At 37.1% G+C, this 20,753-nt stretch overlaps 1 protein-coding gene across 1 annotated transcript in view; it reads right to left on the reverse strand.

Moving 5' to 3' along the window:
* Positions 1-17,465, reverse strand: part of ADAM10 (ADAM metallopeptidase domain 10) — a gene marked incomplete at its 5' end in the record, with an annotated part of 29,457 nt that extends 11,992 nt beyond the window's left edge. The window contains 6 exons of the mRNA XM_009577768.1: positions 3,057-3,240; positions 3,850-3,942; positions 5,123-5,272; positions 6,683-6,786; positions 15,126-15,284; positions 17,309-17,465. Coding sequence (XP_009576063.1) covers positions 3,057-3,240; positions 3,850-3,942; positions 5,123-5,272; positions 6,683-6,786; positions 15,126-15,284; positions 17,309-17,465 — 847 coding nt within the window. The remainder of the gene's footprint in view (positions 1-3,056; positions 3,241-3,849; positions 3,943-5,122; positions 5,273-6,682; positions 6,787-15,125; positions 15,285-17,308) is intronic.
* Positions 17,466-20,753: the final 3,288 nt, after the last annotated feature.

The raw sequence follows: 20,753 nt of genomic DNA on the forward strand, positions 1-20,753 counted from the left end.
TTAGGTTTGGAAGCAGTATTTATGGAATGCACATTTCAATTCATCCTGTGCTTGCTCAGTCTATACAGTAGACTAGTCATCACAGACCCAGTTTCTTAATTACATAGGCCACCTGTGCGTTATTTTTCCTATTTTTCTTCCACAGTCACTAAGGTTAGTCCACACAAGTCCCTCTAACACTGTCATGGTTTAACCCCCGCCGGCAACTAAGCCCCACACAGCTGCTCACTCACTCCCCCCGGGTGGGATGCAGAGAGAATCAGAAGAGTAAAAGTGAGAAAACTTGTGGGTTGAGATAAGGACAGTTTAATAGGGAAAGCAAAAGCCGCGTGCACAAGCAAAGCAAAACAAAGAATTAGTTCACTGCTTCCCATCGGCAGGCAGGTGTTCAGCCACCTCCAGGAAAGCAGGGCTCCATCACGCGTAACGGTTACTTGGGAAGATAAACGCCATCACTCTAAACGTCCCCCCCCCTCTCTCCTTCTTCCCCCAGCTTTATATGCTGAGCATGACGTCATATGGTACGGAATATCCCTTTGGTCAGTTGGGGTCAGCTGTCCCAGCCGTGTCCCCTTCCAGCTTCTTGTGCACCCCCAGCCCACTCGCTGGTGGGGTGGGGTGAGAGGCAGAAAAGGCCTTGACTGTGTGTAAGCCCTGCTCAGAAAACATCCCTGTGTTATCATCACTGTTTCCAGCACAAATCCAGAACACAGCCCCATACCAGCTACCATGAAGAAAATTAACTTTATCCCAGCCAAAACCAGCACACATACTTACTACACTCATGGGTCCACTGATCTGTTACCCCTCTGAATACTAATGCTTATTTGAGTGTTTTATTCTTCTAAAAATCAAAGTCTGAGAGACACTCATACCGCAACAGTTTTCCACATAGCCCTGGTACTCCACAACCAACATGTGCTTTAGAGGAAAGTACAGCAGTAAACAAAGTGAGGTTATAATGTATAGCTACATCTCATGAATGGTTTAATGTTCCTTCTACAATTAGTCAGATTCTGTTAAAGGTCTTGATAATGTTCTCATAAAAGTATCCAGCCTCTTGCGAAGTCTCATAGAACCTGTTGTTCTTCAGCCTAATTCCTTATTCTATAGAAATCACTCAACGGGAGAAACAAGGGAAGACTGTTCCTTCTGAATTTCTAATTTTGATTTCTGTGAAAGTTTTCACAATTTGGAATTTGTGCTGAGCTATAATTAAAGAATTTGTATTTACTCAAATTTAAAGACTAACAACTTTCAAATATATCATTTTATAAAACTAATAGATCCTATAAAACTAATACATCCAGGATGAACATCTTGAGATGCTGCACACATGAAGACCATTGTTTGATTTTTTACACCAAGAGACATACCCAAAATACACAACTAGATTGAAACTAATGAGAAGCAGTTCAAGAAGAGTCACACAATAATTATTCTGGTATCTTCTCACGAATTTTACTTTATTTAAAAGAAAAAAAAAAAAATTGCTCCCAATACTATCTAGAAAACCTAAGGATTCTGCAGTGTAGCTCTACCACAAAATTCAAACTGCGTAGTTGTAAGCCCTGTTTATTTATAGCAGAAATACTTGTTTCTTCTGTCACTTTACTGGTCACTCATACCTGTCATAAACAAAAAACCATTCAGGTAATACCACTGTATTGAGTTTGCGTGGCAAGGTTTTGGTAGCAGGGGTCTACAGGAGTGGCTTCTGTGAGAAGCTGCTAGAAGCTTCCCTGATGTCCGATAGAGCCAATGCCAGCCGGCTCCAAGACGGACCCGCCGCTGGACAAAGCCAAGCCCATCAGTGAAGGTGGTAGCCCCTCTGTGATAACTTAAGAAGGGGAAAAAGTGACTGTGCAACAGCAGTTGCAGCCGGAGAGAGGAGTGAGAATATGTGAGAGAAACAACTCCGCAGACACCAAGGTCAGCGAAGAACAAGGGGGAGGAGGTGCTTCAGGCACTGGAGCAAAGATTCCCCTGCAGCCCCTGGTGAAGACCATGGTGAGGCAGGCTGTCCCCCTGCAGCCCGTGGAGGTTAACGGTGGAGCAGATATCCACCTGCAGCCTGTGGAGGATCCCACAACGGAGCAGATGGATGCCCAAAGGAGGCTGTGACCCCGTGGGAAGCCTGCGCTGGAGCAGGCTCCTGGCAGGACCTGTGGACCCATGGAGAGAGGAGCCCATGCTGGAGCAGGTTTGCTGGCAGGACTTGTGACCCCGTGGGGGACCCATGCTGGAGCAGTCTGTTCCTGAAGGACTGCACCCCATAGGAAGGGCCTATGCTGGAGCAGTTCGTGAAGAACTGCAGCCCATGGGAAGGACTCGTATTAGAGAAGTAAGTGGAGAACTGTCTCCCGTGGGAGGGACCCCATGCTGGAGCAGCGGAAGAGCATGAGGAGTCCTCCCCCTGAGGAAGAAGGGGCAGCAGAAACAATGTGTGATGAACCTCAAGTCCCCATCCCCCTGCACCGCTCGGGGGGAGGAGGTAGAGAAAATCAGGAGTGAAGTTGAGCCCGGGAAGAAGGGAGGGGTGGGGGGAAGGTGTTTTAAGATTCAGTTTTATTTCTCATTATCCTACTCTGATCTGATTGGTAATAAATTAAGTTAATTTTCCCCAAGTCGAGTCTGTTTTGCCTATGATGGTAATTGGTGAATGATCTCTCCCTGCGCTTATCTCGACCCACAAGCCTTTCATTTCTCTCCCCTGTCCAGCTGAGGAGGGGAGTGATAGAGCAGCTTTGGTGGGCACCTGGTGTCAGGCCAGGGTCAACCCACCATAGGGACCTTTGTCTAACAAAGAAATACATTTTTCTTTATTTTTCACGTCTTGCTCATCAGAAAGACAGCAAGACTAATTGAAGTGACATGATATGCTGTTTATATTTAAAAACCAACCAACCAAACTATACCTAACCAAAATTGTGAAAAGTTGGTTATGAGATTTTTGTCTATTTGCTATCAATTTAAATGACATAGTTTCTACCTTTGTTCTTTGTACCTACCTACAATACTTTATCTCATAGTGCTGAAGATTTGGATATAATTACCTGAAGGGGCTCCAACCCAAGCCAGACCAAGGACTCCATCATCAAAATCACGGTCTGTAAACACATAGGCCAAGCAATAATCGTCATGATTCTGTTCTGAGTTCAGTTCCAGAAACTTTTCCACACCAATATTAGGAAATCTGAAGGGATTGGATGAGTCCTTCTCATCTACAGTTGTGTTAATCTAAAAGTAAATTGAAACAAACTGTAAGACATGATTCATTTTCACTGACTTGTAAATACCAGCTAAGAGGCTTACCATTGTCAATACCTTGTTATGTTAAATAGTTAAAGATGTTGCTAAAGATTTATAGCCCTTGACAAATTACCACCCCAATATTTGGAAATATTCTACAATAAATAATTGCATTTGTGTAGTAAATCCCACTCTCTTATTTCTTTCTTTTTCCATCAGTACCCAAAAGTTTATATTTATCCCTTAAATCATCACTTTTAGAAGGAACTTTCAACCTGGACAGCCATTATCTATTTTAGTATTAAAAGTTCTTGGAGAGCAATACAATCTATTTGCCACATAGTCAACACTGCTAAAACATAAAAAGTTGATTCCTATAAAAACTGACTACAGCTTAATAACAGAAGTAGTGGGCTTTTGACAATAAACATTAAAACCAAACCAAATAAATGGGTTAGGGAACCAATTACTACAGAGACGCTTGCGTTACAAAATTACTAACAATAAATGGTTACAAGTGAATAGCAACAGGACTTCTGAAAAACACAGCCTCCAAGCAACATCAGTGAAGCTAAAAGTATTTCCAATACAACTTACTCTTATTCGTTTCACCATGAAGCTGATGTTACGGATTCCTGAGAAATCTGTTGACTGGTAAATTGTGTCAATCGCTTTAACATGGCTGGATATCTGTCAAAAACGAAAGTATCTGCAGTTCAAAGATCTATGCATTACACTATAGCTAATCTTAAATAGCAACAACTGCAAGGCCTATACTTTTACATATAAGATATTGTGTCATATGAACTCTAACAGGCCTTTTTAATCAAATGCTGATGGCAAATAATGGAAATAAATCACTACGTAACTTAGTATATATGCATTGCCACCATGTCAGATAACAGCAAAGTATTTTGCCATTTGCCTTTTTTTTAAACACATAATTTTATCAACTCTTCAGACACCTGTTTGTGATACTTACTCGATTCATTGCTACAGTAAGATAGCACTGTAGTTAAAATTATATTCAAAGCACTGTATTTCTTTTTTTGAGAAAAAACTTACTTGTTACAGCATTATTCTTTCATTTCTGGTGGAACACAAATCTGAAAAAAAATTATCATTTACCTTTTCCAAGAGCACATAGAAATGCTAACTCATTGAAAACCTGATTTTGAAGGTGACTTCAGAGCTTTGGAAAAAGTTACTCAAATTGAATTGCATACGTACAGTGTGATGAATAGAAGTCGTCAGATTTGCAAGTGGCAGTGAAACTTCAGACTTCAAGAGAAGTATGTTAACATGCTAATTATATTTTTAGTAAATGATCAGCAGAAAAAAACCAACAAACTTTTTCCAGTTAATAGTATATTGACAAATGAAAAGCATCTTCCTTTAGTTGCCACTGCTTTTTTAACCTTCCACTACATCAGACACTTACAGGAACAGATCTCAGTGTCATTAGCTCACAGTGTTTTGAACTAAAATCTCAAATGCAAGACTATGCAAATGTTAACACAGAGGCTTGGCAGGCTGCCAAACAGAATAGAACTCTTCAGGAAGTATTATTTTTCTGAATAAGAATTGAGAAGAGTCCGACTGCAAGTCTTGCTCAGAGGTGCTAAACAAATCACAGCTGCCATTATTAACTAAAGGAAGCACAAGTGCCCAGGACTTCTGTCACAGATACATAGCATCTTCTTAGTGAAATAAAAAAAGTTGTTTCAATCATGTCAAGATCACTGTAACAAATGAAACAACATTATAAAGTAAATAAGCAGTAATATACACAATTAAATTACACAAAATTCATCAGAAATACACAAATAAAGTAAAAGCAGATTATTTAAAACAAAGGGATTGAAAATACCTGTGCAATTACAGCTTCCCTTGTTCCATAATGCTTGTAGAACAGGTGATCAGTCTGAATATACAGCTGACAAGTATTTTTTTCTGCCTGAGTGGCACGCTTTTTTCTTAAAAGCTGTGGACCATTGTTCTTAGGCTCTTCAAAAGGCTTCTACATACACACAAGAAATAAATATACTAATTTTGTAGATCTACATGCTGCACTAAATTACCTAAGAATAGCGATGGGTTTTTCTAAACATACTCCACTAATACAAACAGATTTTCAGTCTTTTTCTTTAACCCACAAAGTTTCACAAGTCTTGAATTAAACTGTATTATAGCCAGTTTTCAAGTATGCCATCTATTTTTAATGATATCTCAGTCAAACTTTCCTGTGCATTTCCTTTTATATTACAAAAGGCAGTCAATGTGAAATAGATTTTTTCATTCATGTGATCTTTGGAATTTTTCTTTTTCATAATCCTTTTCTAAGATGAACGAACAGTTTGTAGATTAGAAAAAAAACAGTGCTGTGGGACTTAAATGCACCCTCCCTAAGACAGGTTATTTCACATTGTAATTACCTTAGCTACCTCAGCAAACTGAAGCAAACTTAAGCACTTCAGCATGGACCAAATGGTACACTAAACATGAAGTTAAAATAATGCTCATTAGTCAGAGCAGTATCTGCTAACGCCTTTGCCTTGTGGTATTCACTGGTTGATGACCCACTCACAAGTAAATTTTTGGGAAAGCATGTTATTGTTACCAACGCTGAATTGTGTAATAGTGTTGATAATTTTTGGAGTCACAATGTAAATAAACTTTAAGTTGCTGATGCTATTTAACAAGCCACATTGCGTAGTTTTGTTGGCATATACTTAACTGACACCACAAAATAATGCCAAAACTTGAAACAGCTCAGAACATAGCTAACCACTAAGAGAAACTCAATAATTTACTCTTGGAAAGTATTGAAAAAAAATCCAATTTCATGACAAGTGGTGCAAACCTGAAGGCAAAAAACCTGCAGGACTCTAAACAAGAATGCAAGTCCCTTCCATAGACCACTTACCTCCTATTACAGGCAATCTGTAGCATGCTGTAACCCCTTCAATCTTTCAATATTGCTAGTAAGACCCTCCCACTCATATCACTTCATTTACCACTGAAAGCACTCAGATATTACAAGTGTGTTACATATAACTTGAAAATCTAAATGTTATTACTCTTTAAGGACCAATATATTACTTAGAGATCAAGGGATCTTGAAACTCTTCCTTCTCAACTACAATAAAGCATATTCCTTATCTCAAGCTTGATTTCCACATCCATCTAAAATTCCAATTGTTGAAAAATTTGAGATCATGTAGGATTCATTAAGACTATGAGCTAGCACATCTACGCAATGAGAAAAAGAACTTAGAAAAATTATGTTAATAAGAAACCTCTAGCAATAATTTAAGTACCTCACAACGTTGAGGGATGATGACTGACCAAAAGTAAGAGACAACATTCAAGAAATAGGAAGTTATTACACTAATTTCTAATCAACATAATCCATTAGCCTGTATTGTACCTCTGTTGTTGGTTCTTCTATACCAGTCATCTGGTATTTCTGCATTCTTTCAAATACTGAATGATCTGCACAACCTCCTTGTGGTCCATATTTATGTGGATATTCTAAAGAGAGAAAGGCCAGGTTGAGTTTTCAAATTTCAAGTATAAGTGCAAAATATGGCTGTACCACTGCAACTTACTCAGTTTGTGTCCATGTGGTTTGAGGGAAGCATTCTAAGATTCAAGCTTTATGCAGCTGTCTTTTTTTAATTAACATTTCTACTACGATACATTCTTAATTTTACAAAGAGAACAAAACTGACAATTGCTTCTTAACATTGTTTTCTTATTGATAGCAAAAGAAAATACAATGAACAACATGTAACATAAGAACAAGAGCTATTATTTACACATCTGTACCAATTAGCCTGAACTAACAGCAGCCTTAAAAAAAAATGAACTCACAATGGAAAATTGTAGAGATCAAGTATACTAAAGACTGCTTGGATAAGAGAAAGGGTTTTTTATTCTACTTGGTAAGCTAAAACTAAGAAACCTTGCTAACATTCTTAGAGGATTCTATTACTTTATTCATCTTCCATGGAATTTTTGAAAATTTTTATATTATGCAACTTAACTATCAATACATAAGAACTGAAATTCTAATGCTCCTTGGTTTCAAATCCGACTCTACAATTCCAGAATTATAAGTTTGCTAGCAATTTATTGACAAAGTGAAATGCATGATTTCCATTCTGGAAGGTAAACAATACAATTAAGGATAAGAGATCAGTGTGTATAAGTATATATGCATGTATGTAGATTTAAAACTTACAGAATTACAGATTACAAAATTTACAGATATATTTAAAACTTACAGGCAAAGTAAAACAAGACTGAAAAGAAACATTTTCATCACCTCCTTACTATAGCTGACTGTTTAAATTTTAAAAACAAAACTGTAGTACTACCCGGGTACACACCAGTTAAACATGCTGGAGATCCAGTAAGATCAGCTCAGTAAGAATATCATACAATAGGTTGCTTACCAAGGGTAATTCTTTCAATATTTGTCAATGCAGATCTCATTGCACATGCAAATGTGCTTCAGACACATATGGTTAGGTTTTGACTGTTAGTACCTATTGGAGATTTGTAAGCAACCTGTACTTGCAGAAGTTTCCTCTGGAGATGAGAAGTACTGAAGGGAAGAGGTCTTGCCCCTTCAGTTTCTCTGCAGATTGGATCCCATTATAAATTGGTGCCCCAGTAAGAGATAATGGTGTACAGATTATGGGAGCCACGTATGTAAATACTTAAGGAAGCAGTTTCTGTAGGGCAAACCACAGTTTTACCATCATCTCAACAGGGTGCAGGTTTTGTCAGAAATGTGTAAACTCTACTCAGGTTTGTTGTTTTTGGGGAGTTGTTGGTGGGCTGGTTTTTGATTTTTGTTTGGTGGGGTTTTTTGTTTGGTTGGTTTTTTTTAAGAAAGTGTGAAGATCCAGAATCACAGAGTAAATGGAACAGACGCATAGGAGTAGATTTATAAAGCCTAAGACCTGGCACCAAGGACCTGATTTCCAACATTATATGCATTTCAGGGGATTTTACCCTGGACTAGCTCTAGTCTGGTTCTGTGGAGTCAAAGCCTGTTATAGCAGTTGGAGCACAGTAGATGGACTCTTGGAGTATGCACTTCGGTACAGTTTCATCCGACAGTTGCCTTTAATTATCTTTGGTTCTCATACCTGTTTCCTGCAGTCATACTGTATGATACTGCTAAACTATTTCAATATACAAGCCCAACTTTCTCCCCATATTACTGAGCTCTAAACTTCGTATTTCAATCATTAAAAGCTTGGGGAAAATTAAATAGCAAACAGGAATTAAAAAAAAAGTTATATCCTTGGCATACACCTGAAGTTGAGCTCTGAAAAAAACAAACCATTTAATATGAGTTTATGCTCCAAAATACCCAAAGACTGGATTCAGTGGACCCACTGATAAGCTTAAAAGGACTGATCAAGAAATAAAAGCAGTCTTCCAACCTTCATTCTTCTCAATCACACACATTTACAAGTCTTTAAAGAGGTCATGTTTAACACTGGTTTTTAAAACTCGTTAATGACAAATGAGGCTAATTTAAACATAGTTAACATCATTCTTTTTCAAATTGGGTCCTTTTCCAGGTACAAAGTATTTACTACAATTGTAAACTTTGCTTAGTGGGAAAGAACCAGATTTAATAAACACGCTTCTTGGCAAAGTTTCAGCCTAAGAGTAATTGAAAGATTATAGTTGGGTATAAACAGTTATTCATTATCTCACTAGCAAATTAATTTTATCTACTGTAAAGGTATCCAAGTACAGTATTGTATTTCAAAACTTATTTCCAGTCTGAATTTTACAGAAGCTGCTCCAACATACAACATCACTTTTTCTCTGGTCAACTTTATGCCTACTCTGTTTTGACTAGTGTTTGCCAATGAGATTATTAGCAAAATCTTGATATTGTGTGGGAGGTAATTTGTTTGGATTCTAACAAGGTTGTTTCATCAAATTAAAAAGAAAAAAACCTTTTGAGAAGTAACTACAATGAATGTGCAGTACTTAGAGTTTTGGAAAAAACCCTAGACTTCTAAAAGAACTGGTATTTTCCTTTCACTGTTTTACAGAAATGTTCATGAATTACTGTTATTAGAACATTGTAAGTTTATTTAATGATTTTCTGCATATTAGTTTCCCACATTTCAATTTCTAACACCACACAAATACCACTTTTGAACTGCTGTCTCATCACATTCCTCCCAGTATGGTTAACCCTAGCACAGTGCCAGAAGAATGGAGAGAGAGAAAAAGACAAAAGAATGCTCTTACTGTAAGCCACCTCACCCAACTTGATAAGCAACGTATTGGAACACTGGCTTTGCTATAACCAATATTAAACAAAAAGCACCACTCACTCACTGTTGAGGTCATCTGTACTTTTTGGGATCCTGTTTACTATCACTAGATTGGAGTTAAGAGCAAAGGATTATAGATATGATCCTTCCCTTCTCCATCTCCACCACCTTTTTTTCCCCTCCCACTACAGTATTAAAAAAAAATTCTACTGTATTTAATCTAACTAAAATTCTCATTACCCACTACCCGATTTCACACCACTGACCACTTATCTCTGCGACAAAAGCACATTACACAAGGGCGGGAGTAATGGACAATACTGCCTCACCATCAGCACACTTCATCTACGTAAAACCACCGTAACTTTAAAGCAACTCCTGCAGGTGGTAACTGCAGGAATCCACAGAAATTAGCTGGAAACATGACTGCACAGCATATTTTGCACGAGCACAAAATGCCATTTTCTGCTATCAACACACTTCTATTCATACACTGTGGCATTATGACAATTGGCAGAACAGTACTAGAAATAAATGCTCTCAGTGCATTACACAAAATAAGCAGTCTTTCCTCTGTATCTTTTTTCCCCAAAGAGGTTAGGAAATCCCTTAATACATTTTTAATGATGACTGCCTGGAATTCAAACAAATATTTCTCACTTCAGAAGTAATCATCTAGTAAAAAACACTTTAAAAGCATGACAGTTAAAATTATAAAGAATTGAACATGAAACAGTCTGCAACAGCAATTGCCAAGGTTTTGCATGTGCTGGAAAAGACAAATCCCCCTGGACAGACTTGAATCCACCCTGCTAAACACAGGAGACAGGTAATACAGGATAGTTCACATGGGAACCATGTCTAGCTTACAGAGAAAATTGCATACAAAGCTTTATTTTGATAAATGCTGCATTACCCCCAAACTGAGAAGGAACTCTTCATCTTTTGAGACTTTCTATTTCCACCATCCCCTGCAGCAGTTCCATTTCCAGAGCTAAGCGGGAAGTACATGGTGTAAGATGATGACTTGGACAGTTTTGACCCACACCACAGAAGTCTGGTCCATGCTCCTGTGATGCTTTTAAATGCTTTGAGGTACAGCCTTCTGCCAGCTCTTTGGGATCAAGAGCTTCTTACCCTATCCCTAACACAACCCTGTCAGTTGATCAAGAGAAAACACATGCCTTTACCATGAAATGACTGCTTACAGTGAATGCAGAGTTAATGAAAAACTAGAAGCCTACTTTCCATCAGATCCATAAAAGAAGAGTTTAATTACAGGATCAATTCTCTAACTAGAAAAAATCATCAGGCAAAACAGATACTTTATTCTTCTTTTCCTGTATTGTCCACTTTCCCATTTTCCACTTTCAATTTTTTTACATCCTGACAGAATGTTAAAAAGTAAACAACATTAATAACATAATAATAATAAACCTAAAAAAACAAAAAAAATTTTGTCATTCCATACTTTCTGACAACGATATCTTCTTTTAACTAGATGGCAGATCATTATTAATGATATATACAACTACAGATGCTCAAAATAAGAATTTTTATCCTTTTAATAAAGATACTACCTACCTACAGATTCCTGATCACATGAATTTTTTTCTTCTACTTATCAGTAAATAGTATGATCTGTTAAGCATTTAGGTTAACTACTTAATGGATACTGGATTTAGGCATCTGGGGCAAGGATATGACATCAAACTTGCATTAAAAATGACGAAAATTCAGTTCTTCAACAGCCATAGAGATTTGCCCAATACTAGCAAAAGCAACAGTGTCAGAACAAAATTCAAATTTAAGCAGATACAAAAAAATCCTTACTACAGATTTCATTCTAAGCAGTCTGTCACACTGTGCTCCCATGACAACTGCCAAGTAGATGCTGATTATTAAATCGACAACCACAATATGAAAAAAAAGAAACCAAGTTCTCACTAATAATACATAGTTTGCAATGGTCAGTTCATTCAGCAGATAGGGCTTTGCAAAATTACAAACTACTTTACTTTCTGTTCTCAGTTGTATAGTTCCTCCAAGACCATAAAGACAATTAAATGACCATGTTCATTTTCCTAAAGGTCTGAAAAGGATTTTCCTGTCTACTGCTGATCTGAGGAAATACCGGTTTTGTATTTTACAGTATGAACTCAGGGATACATTTGAAGCATATATGATTTAAATAAAGTAAATATAGTTCCAATGAAATCCTAATCCTTAAAGAAAAGTTTCCAAACTATTTTAATGAAAATAGCAATTTGCATCTTTCTAGCACTGAATTATAAAACAGTTTGATCAAGAGTGGGTTAGAAACTAAAATCATTCAACTTGTGTTTCGAGTCATGAATAGAAGGCTGCCTTCCACTGGTCACCACATCCACTGTAACAAAAGCTGCCTTATAAAGTTGACAATATAATCCCCATTTACAAAACCCCCTTTTGTTTAACCACTGAATAAGAACTCATTGAGATGCTAATCATATGTTGCATTGTGATTTCTGAAAAGCACTAAAAAGCATATTGTTTCAAAAGGCTGAAACATGGGTGACCAAAAAATGTCCCAAATTAAAGCAAAGATGACTTCTTCCCCCAGTCTCTCCTGAGTTAGAAATGTGAGCATTTTTGTTGCTTTTGTCCTGTGTAACATACTAGTGATTTGACTCTATTTCACAAGAGTTAGCTTTAGATTAGAGCAATAACAACAGATTCGCATGTTTGTTTTTATTTTTAAAGCTACTGTAAAGCTTAGCTTTTTTTAGTTGTTGGGGGTCTTTTTGAGCTGCAGTTCCATGCAAAAATCGCTCTCATGAAAGGCAAAAAAATTTTAGTCTCAAAAGCACTATCCAGAAAGCCACAGAAGCACTTGTATACTTCAGATATTTCAGACCACAGAAATCCAAGAGGCATCTAGGATACCAATGCATGCACATCAGACTCTCCATTGACAGTAACCAACAGGAGTGGCACTTTTTCAAATAGTGTTGCTTAGACTTAGCTCCAGGATGGGCTATTTTCAATGATGCTAAGCAAGCAGCAATGTTCACTCACTAGGTGATTTGGAAGCCATATTGTACTGTTGCTTTAATGTGGCCCTCTGGAATAGATTTAGACAATCCCCTCTGATAATCTGATTTTGTTTCTAACTGATGGTTTTGATGCACTAGATTCAAGAGGAAAAACAGTGTAAACCAACATACCATCATCTGAATAATTAAGAAAATACGTATCCTGCTCCCATTACTTTAATAAGACATTAATATGAACCCATTTCATCATTAGCTTTTTCCAGCTCTCAAGTGATCCATTTACTCCTCCAACAGAGATCACGCCTACAAAACAGCAATACTAACTTTCATAAAATCAAATTATCTGCTTCTTTAAGATACAGTTCTATTTCTGTCATTAGTTGGTAAGAGTGAAGAGAGTATTTTTAGTCACCCACTATTTTGCAGCATAAGGAACTGGGACATGAGACAATCTTCTTGCTTGTTTCACCCCTTGGAAATTGGGCAAATCACTTTACTGCCTTACATCCCTTTACTTCCCTCCTCCCCCTCTTTTCTACAAGAGGGTTTATAAAACCCTTTAGGAAAGCAGACAGAGACTTATTTACAGAAAGCGCTATGTAAGTGGTAGTCCAGTATTCCCGCTATCAAGCAGCAAATTGAACTGTTCGGTGAGACCTATAAAAAAAATACCAAAGAATTCACAAGTATGTGCAAATTATTCACAGAAGTGTGTTTATAAAAGACATATCTTATGGTTTCACACCAGGCTTTTGTAATTTTTTTATTACTTTTCCCCACTACTCTTCTGTTAGAGCAGCAAACCCTGTAATACTCCAACAGTAGCTAGCAATGCCTTCTCAGACTTTCACCTGCAATGCTCTGTAGAGCTGAAAATTTAATGCATGCTGCAACTTCTTTTTGAGAATCAAAAGCATTATATGGAATGCTATCCTATAAAGTTACTTTATTCTCAAATATAGGTCTTGTAAGCACCAGGAAGATATACATTTAGTCAGTCAGAAAACAAGTGTAGCTCACAATGTACATAAAATTCAGTAACCGCATTCATTCAAAAGCTCTTTAAAATTATGCAACTTCTATTTGATTCTGGGTTAGTAATCATATTTACAGAATGAGGTAACAGGAAGGACAAACATATCTGCTAGCTCACAGCAATTTTAACATACGTAAAGACAGCACACATACTGCCACTGAATGTAAAATCCAGCTGTACTCCAGAAGCTTTATTCAATTAGAAAAAATAAACAAAATTTGCTGAGTTTTTAGCAGCGAAAGATCATTTCTCTTCACTGCATTCATTCAAGAGAAGTAACCAGAGAGAGTATTACGCAATAACCCTGTGTTTTTCACTGGCTTACAGCACAGAGAAAATTATAATATACAAAGCCAAATCACAACCAGAGATTCTCCTCATCTATCATCCTATTTTTGACATTTCTTTGCACAATACAGTCTCATGACGTACTTTGAAAATTATTTATACGTGTATCATCATGAGAGTGGTTCAAGTAATTTCTAGTGATCTAACCCAAGACTCTTCATCCAGTTCCAAGTGAGATTTCAAACTCAAGTCTTCTAGGATTTGCACAATGGCCTAATGGGACAAGTTTTTAAATGAAGTTATAGTTTAAATAGATTTTTAAGCAAGATTGAAGTCCTACATAAAGTTAACTTGCCACACACAACTCGTTAGCTTCAATAACCAAAAGGTAATATTGAAGTGACTCTCTGCCAACACCTACCTGAAAGGATTGAAAATTGGAACCACAACTTTATCGCAGTATTTTTGGGGTTCAGCATAAAGTTACTTAAGCACCAAATAAAACTGATTTTTATTACAGCTGAAGACTGATCATACATAAATAGGCAGGTAGAGTGCAGGAGAACTCTGATGCATCAGTTCTGAAGATGTAAAAGTATGCCATGGTACTTTCTCATCCTTCTGGGCATTTACAACTAAAGCTAGACTTCTGGGGCTATACTCTTCAAATTCAAGTAGTATTCTCTGTACACTTCCATCAGCTACTGTGTAAAATGGGACATACTGGGTGCCACCACATCTTCAAAGAGCTCTCTGAAGGCATCTGTGACCTACGCATGCAAGGAAAGCTTTTATTTCCCACAAGTACCACCTTCACTGGATGTAGGTAAACACTTAATGACTTGAACTTTAATTATCCTTTATTTTGCAGATCACAGGGAAGAACAATCAGTATAGAGCTTTTTAAGAATGCATTTTTCAAAAGAAACATGTAACCATTGAGTAGAAAATACACTGCTTATACACTTAAGCCTGACTGTTAAGGATTTTTTAAAATGGCAGAGTAAGGAAGACTCACTTTGGTTTGCCATAAACCTCTTTCACACCATAACTGTATATGAATCACTTCAGGACAGCATGATTCACAGTATCATATGCAAGCTGAAGTCTCATTTGATGCTTACAAATGGCTTACAGTTTTTGACATTCAATAAAAAAAAATTTATTTCATCTGTAGCACAAAATGGAGGTACTCACTGATATCATCTTCATGATAAATGACAGAGTGGAACGGTAGAGTTTTGTCCTTAATGTATCTCTCTGCTGGCTCAATATAAAAGGTCCCACTGTGAGTTTGGATGAATCCTTCAAATTTTCCATCAACAACAGACCCATGGCTAAGACTTCCCTGCTCACCTGTTAAGGGAAAATTTTTTTTTTTTTATACCTTTCTAAAAGCTTTCAGTCCTGTGCAAACTTCAAGCATACACCAAGGTGTTTAACACCAAAGTGTTAAACAGACAATGCTAAAGCATGATACTTGCATAATTATCCTGATCGTGCACCAGTTCCCAACTGCTAAAAACCTATATGAATTATACAATAATAAGATTCTGTATAACAGCAGTAAGACATTCATGCAGAAAGTTTGTGTCTGAATTTTTACGATTAAGATTATTCAACAGTAAGACATACAGTTATCCCAAAATCATAGTTACTAAGTTCAATAGCTTCCTAATCAGGTGCATAAATGACATGTTTAAGAAGCATATAATGAAGAATTCAACTTCGTATTTTAAAGCTGTCACATATACAGCACGTAATCCCATATCCAAATCCTGTCCTTATACATCTGTTCATATAATTAAAAAAAAAAAAAAAACAAACAAAACCAAAACAAAACAGAGTGTATACTCAACTTTGAAAGCTTTCAAAGAAAGATTTCTCTATATTCAAGACACCCATTTTTCTCTTAAAGCATAAGCCGCTTAAAACTGTAGCTAGGTTTAAATGTGGAATGGAGTGAATTTGTATTTGAAACAGTCACAATCTGGAAAAGTACAACAGTCAAAGTTTAATCATTGACAGCTACAACATGCAGCATCCCCAACAAGCCTTTTCCATAAAAAGGATGAAAGATTACTTAAAAGAATGTTTACAGACTCCTCCATTGAGAAGGGTTCAGAATCACACTATCAAATTAGCAGAACTGTACTCATTCTTATGAGTATCATTAACCAGCACGAATTTTTAATCAACAATTATCAAGAATTTTATAAAGCTCATACACAGTACTGAAATTTGGAAAAAGTATCTTGAAGATATGCCATACAACTCTTAAGTGAGAACACTAAAAAGCAGAAAGAGGTTTTGTAGAACACTAATTTTAAGAAATTCGTAAGTGATCCCAGATTTACTTCAGACTGTATTCTATTAGAATGTGCATTAATATCCCGAACTTATAAGCCATGTATCTTTGGAAGTTTCTGAGTACTTGGAAGGAAGACTCTTGATCTGAATGGAAATCAAGAACCAACAGCAAAACAGTTTATTTACTCAATTCTAACTTTGTTCATGATCATCATGACAAGTACAAAGTTGGATTGAATGAGAAAGATAATAAAAGAGGATTAAAAGAAAACATAGAGTAAGCCCCGTGAGGAGGTTCATGTGGATCCTTTAATCTCATCCCTCAGCAATAAGGAAAGAACCAAAAGCTTTTCTGAAATAATTTCACAAAATAAGAAAAAGACACAACAAAAGACCCCACACACCTTAAAAGCCCTCTTACCTACTTAAGTCAACTAGTAAATTGGTCTACCTAGATGCATATAAAGTGCTAAGCGTGTATACTTCTTTTTGCAGTTTAAAACAGTCACTTCAAGACTGTAGGACATTACTAACAGAGATTTTCAGGAAGCAGTTAGATTCCTTTCAGAACCAAACAGACTGTATAAAGAGGGACAGAGTAAGTCTTAATCCTTCTCTTCATCTGCTTTTAATTCCTTAATTCTTCTTCCTTTTTAATCAATTGTGTCTTTTGTATTTACTGAAATGGGGTATATTACCCTTAATGACGGTAGCTCTATATTCCTTAAATTTCTTTAAACAAAGAACAGTACCTGATTTTTTTTAATGCAGACAGCTTTATCCTTTTCTTTTTTTTTAAAATGCATCAGCCTTCTATGAAGCGTATGTTCATAAACAGAGTTGAACTTCAAGTTCTATGGATATGAAAATTATTAGGTAAAAATACTCATTTGTTAAGTGTGACTTATGAGAATAAAAGCAGATGGAATTTAAATGCATTTAAATGCATTGTTAAAGTTTAATAATGAAGATAACCTAATCATAAAGATATTAATTTTCTGCATATACTATTAAAAAACCTCCTATTTAAAATGACTGCACTTAAATCCATTTTAAAGTGTTGTACTTACCATAAATGTGTCCAGTGTAAATATGGGACGTATCATAATCAATTACTTGGTTTGATATTTCTACTTTAAAGTCATCACTAAAAAGAGATGTATCTCTCTTCATTCGAAGGTTGAAGTGTCTAAAATGAATAAAACAAGATGGTAAATTCACTTTGAGCTTCAATTACAAGAGCACTAAGCAAAGTACTTCTAACCAACATTTTCGTGCAAACAATTTGCAGACCCTGCAAAACTTATCTGTAGAAAATGTTTATACTGTACAAGAATTAAACGATAGCCTAGAGAGATTTTCTTAAGCAAGATTATTTAGATGCTTTTGATACAAGTAGCTAAATTTACAAGATTTAAGCCAGAAAACAGGGTTAGACTTAAATGCATAAATCTAAAATGCCAACTTTGACTATACACTTGTTCCCATTCCTCCAGAAGACACAGATGTAGCTTAAGGGAAAAAGCATCTATTTTACTTCACAGCACTGTGAAGCAGAAGAGATAAGAACAACTACCAGCTTATTTTACTTTCATTGCCAACATTTAAGTAATGTAAATGAAATGTAGGTGAGCTAACTACTGTTTCAACTGAAACTCAAAAAAATAAGATGGGCAACAACGTTTAATAAAAAGTACTTAAACTGGTAGAGTTACATGTACAGCTATGTAAACAACTCTACTCATTGAATGATTTTGTTCAAATTACAACATTACATTCTTTGATGCAAATCCTACTGCTAATCTTTATATGAAACATACTATATTTTCTTTGTACGAAAAAAAAAGTTGGGTTCAGTGAAGTCAAGCAACATAACCGAAGTGTTTTAAAATGCCTGACATTATATGAATTCATACCTGTGACAACCTTTAGCTTGCTTCAGAATTTCATTTGGTATTCTCTTAAATTTTGTATTACACAAATACATTGTGCAAATACAGATCAGTGAAGTTGTTGAAACTTCAGTCATTCCAATTCTACTCTTGGTTTTCTTCCTATATTTTTCTCTATCTGCACAATCATGAAATTGAAGGAATATTATAGTTATGTCACCAATTTGTTACACAAAAAGTAACTCTGATAAGTTGACTACATCTGTGTCAGTCTTCATCTAAAAAAACGTGACCAGTCTCTCAGTATACACCGTATACTAATGATAGAGCTGACTTTCCATAGTGAAAGCTAGTATCTGTTTGCTAACAGCAAAATAATGGAAACAATTAAGCGCCACAGTGTAAAATCGATTAAATCTAATTACTTTTTAGTACAGCTAAAGCATATACAAAATATATCTTCAGTCTTCACTTGCACATTAAATAATATGACACTACAGTCATAAGTATTTTGAAACAACTGTACATTAAGATACAAAATTCAAGATGAAAGAAAAAAGCCATGCCTACACTTAAAACCTGGTAAGGGCTCCAGGGACTCATGTTGAGTATTCTGTAATACAAACAGTATTTCACAATCAAACTATTTTTATTTATTATTCTTGCCACAGTGTTAATAAAGCTTCAAAGCGAGTATTCTCCTCTGGTGATGCATTAGAGGTGTCTACTACAAGGTTATGAAATTCTGAGATGTGGCTGGTAGATGAGGAAGGTTAAACTTCAGCAATTTCCTGTGACTCTTGGGCTTTGTGCAAAGCCAACCAGTGCTCATACTATAGTTTCAGTATGGATGTATTTTATGAGGGCAGATACTCCTGTTAAAAAGGAAGAAACAGTTCACTACGGAAGAACACACACCAGCTAGCAGTTAGTAGCTATCCACACCCAGATATAAAGGCATGTTTTATAATAGATAGCTAGCTAGTATTTATAATATCACATAGAGACAAAAAATAAGAATTCTTTAAGTTAGTCTCTTTACTGGCTCTGTAAAACTGTATTTTGGTAACATAGAGATTCACGAGGATGAGGTGATGACATGAACAAGCAACCCAGAAAAACATCATAGGACAGAATGCTACAAGATTACGCAATACATTTTTCTAGGGGGGGGCAGGGGGAAACAACAAAAAAAAACACTTTAAGCCACCTTGTGTGGCTCCTTCTGGGCAGAAGTTAGAAATGAATAGGCAGAAAAAAATTAAGACCAGCACTGATAAGAATTTGAATAACTTCATTCAAGTATTTCAAGAAGTTCTGCTCACTTTGATTGTAATACACCGCTCAAGGTGTTACAGAGATTTAAACTCCATTTTAGTTTGAGTTTTCCCTGTGACTGTGTTCTCCAGAGTTACTGAGAATTGATCAGACTCTCTTCAAGTGCATCTGAACTGAAGATAAATGACAAGAGATCCTGGATACTTTAGAATAGCTCCCTTCCCTTCTCTAATATTTGATAGAAGACTTCTCACTAGAAGTAGTCTGTAATTCTGTCTCTGTGATGAACTGAAGTATCTATTAATCCCAGCAAAAGCACCTATTATGGCTAAAATTCACAGAATCATAGAATAGTTTGGGTTGGAAGGGACCTTTAAAGGTCATCTAGTCCAACCCCCTGCCGTGGGCAGGGACATCTTCAACTAGATCAGATTGCTCAGAGCCCCGTCCAACCTGACCTCGAATGTTTCCAGGGATGGGGCATCTACCACCTCTCTGGGCAACCTGTTCCAGTGTCTCACCACCCTCATTGTAAAAAAATTTCTTCCTTCTATCTAGTCTAAATCTCCCCTCTTCTAGTTTAAAACCATTCCCCCTTGTCCTGTCGCAACAAGCCCTGCTAAAATGTTTGCTGCCATCTTTCTTATAAGCCCCCTTTAAGTACTGAGAGGCCCTGCAATAAGGTCTCCCTCCTCTCCTCTTCTCCAGGCTGAACAACCCCAGCTCTCTCAGCCTTTCCTCATAGGAGAGGCGTTCCATCCCCCTGATCATTTTCATGGCCCTCCTCTGGACCCGCTCCAACAGGTCCATGTCTTTCCTGTGCTGAGGGCTCCAGAGCTGGATGCAGCGCTGCAGGGGGGGGTCTCACCAGAGCAGAGCAGAGGGGCAGAATCACCTCCCTCGCCCTGCTGGCCACGCTGCTTGTGATGCAGCCCAGGATACGGTTGGCCTTCTGGGCTGTGAGTGTGCATTGTCAGCTCATGTCCAGCTTTTCACCCACCAGTACCCCCAAGTCCTTCTCGGCAGGGCTGCTCTCAATCCCTTCATCCCCCAGCCTGTCTTGATACTGGGGGTTGCCCCGACCCAGGTGCAGGACCCTGCACTTGGCCTTGTTGAACCTCAGGAGGTTCACCTTGTCCAGGTCCCTCTGGATGGCATCCTGTCCCTCAGGCGTGTCGACCGCACCACTCAGCTTGGTGTCAGCTGCAAACTTGCTGAGGGTGCACTCGATCCCACTGTCTATGTCACTGATAAAGATATTAAACAGTACCGGGCCCAGTATGGACCCCTGAGGGACACCGCTCGTCACTGATCTTCACCTGGACATTGAGCTGTTGACCACTAC

This window comes from Fulmarus glacialis, unplaced genomic scaffold, assembly GCF_000690835.1.
Source record: "Fulmarus glacialis isolate BGI_N327 unplaced genomic scaffold, ASM69083v1 scaffold3615, whole genome shotgun sequence".
Taxonomy (NCBI): Eukaryota; Metazoa; Chordata; class Aves; order Procellariiformes; family Procellariidae; genus Fulmarus; species Fulmarus glacialis.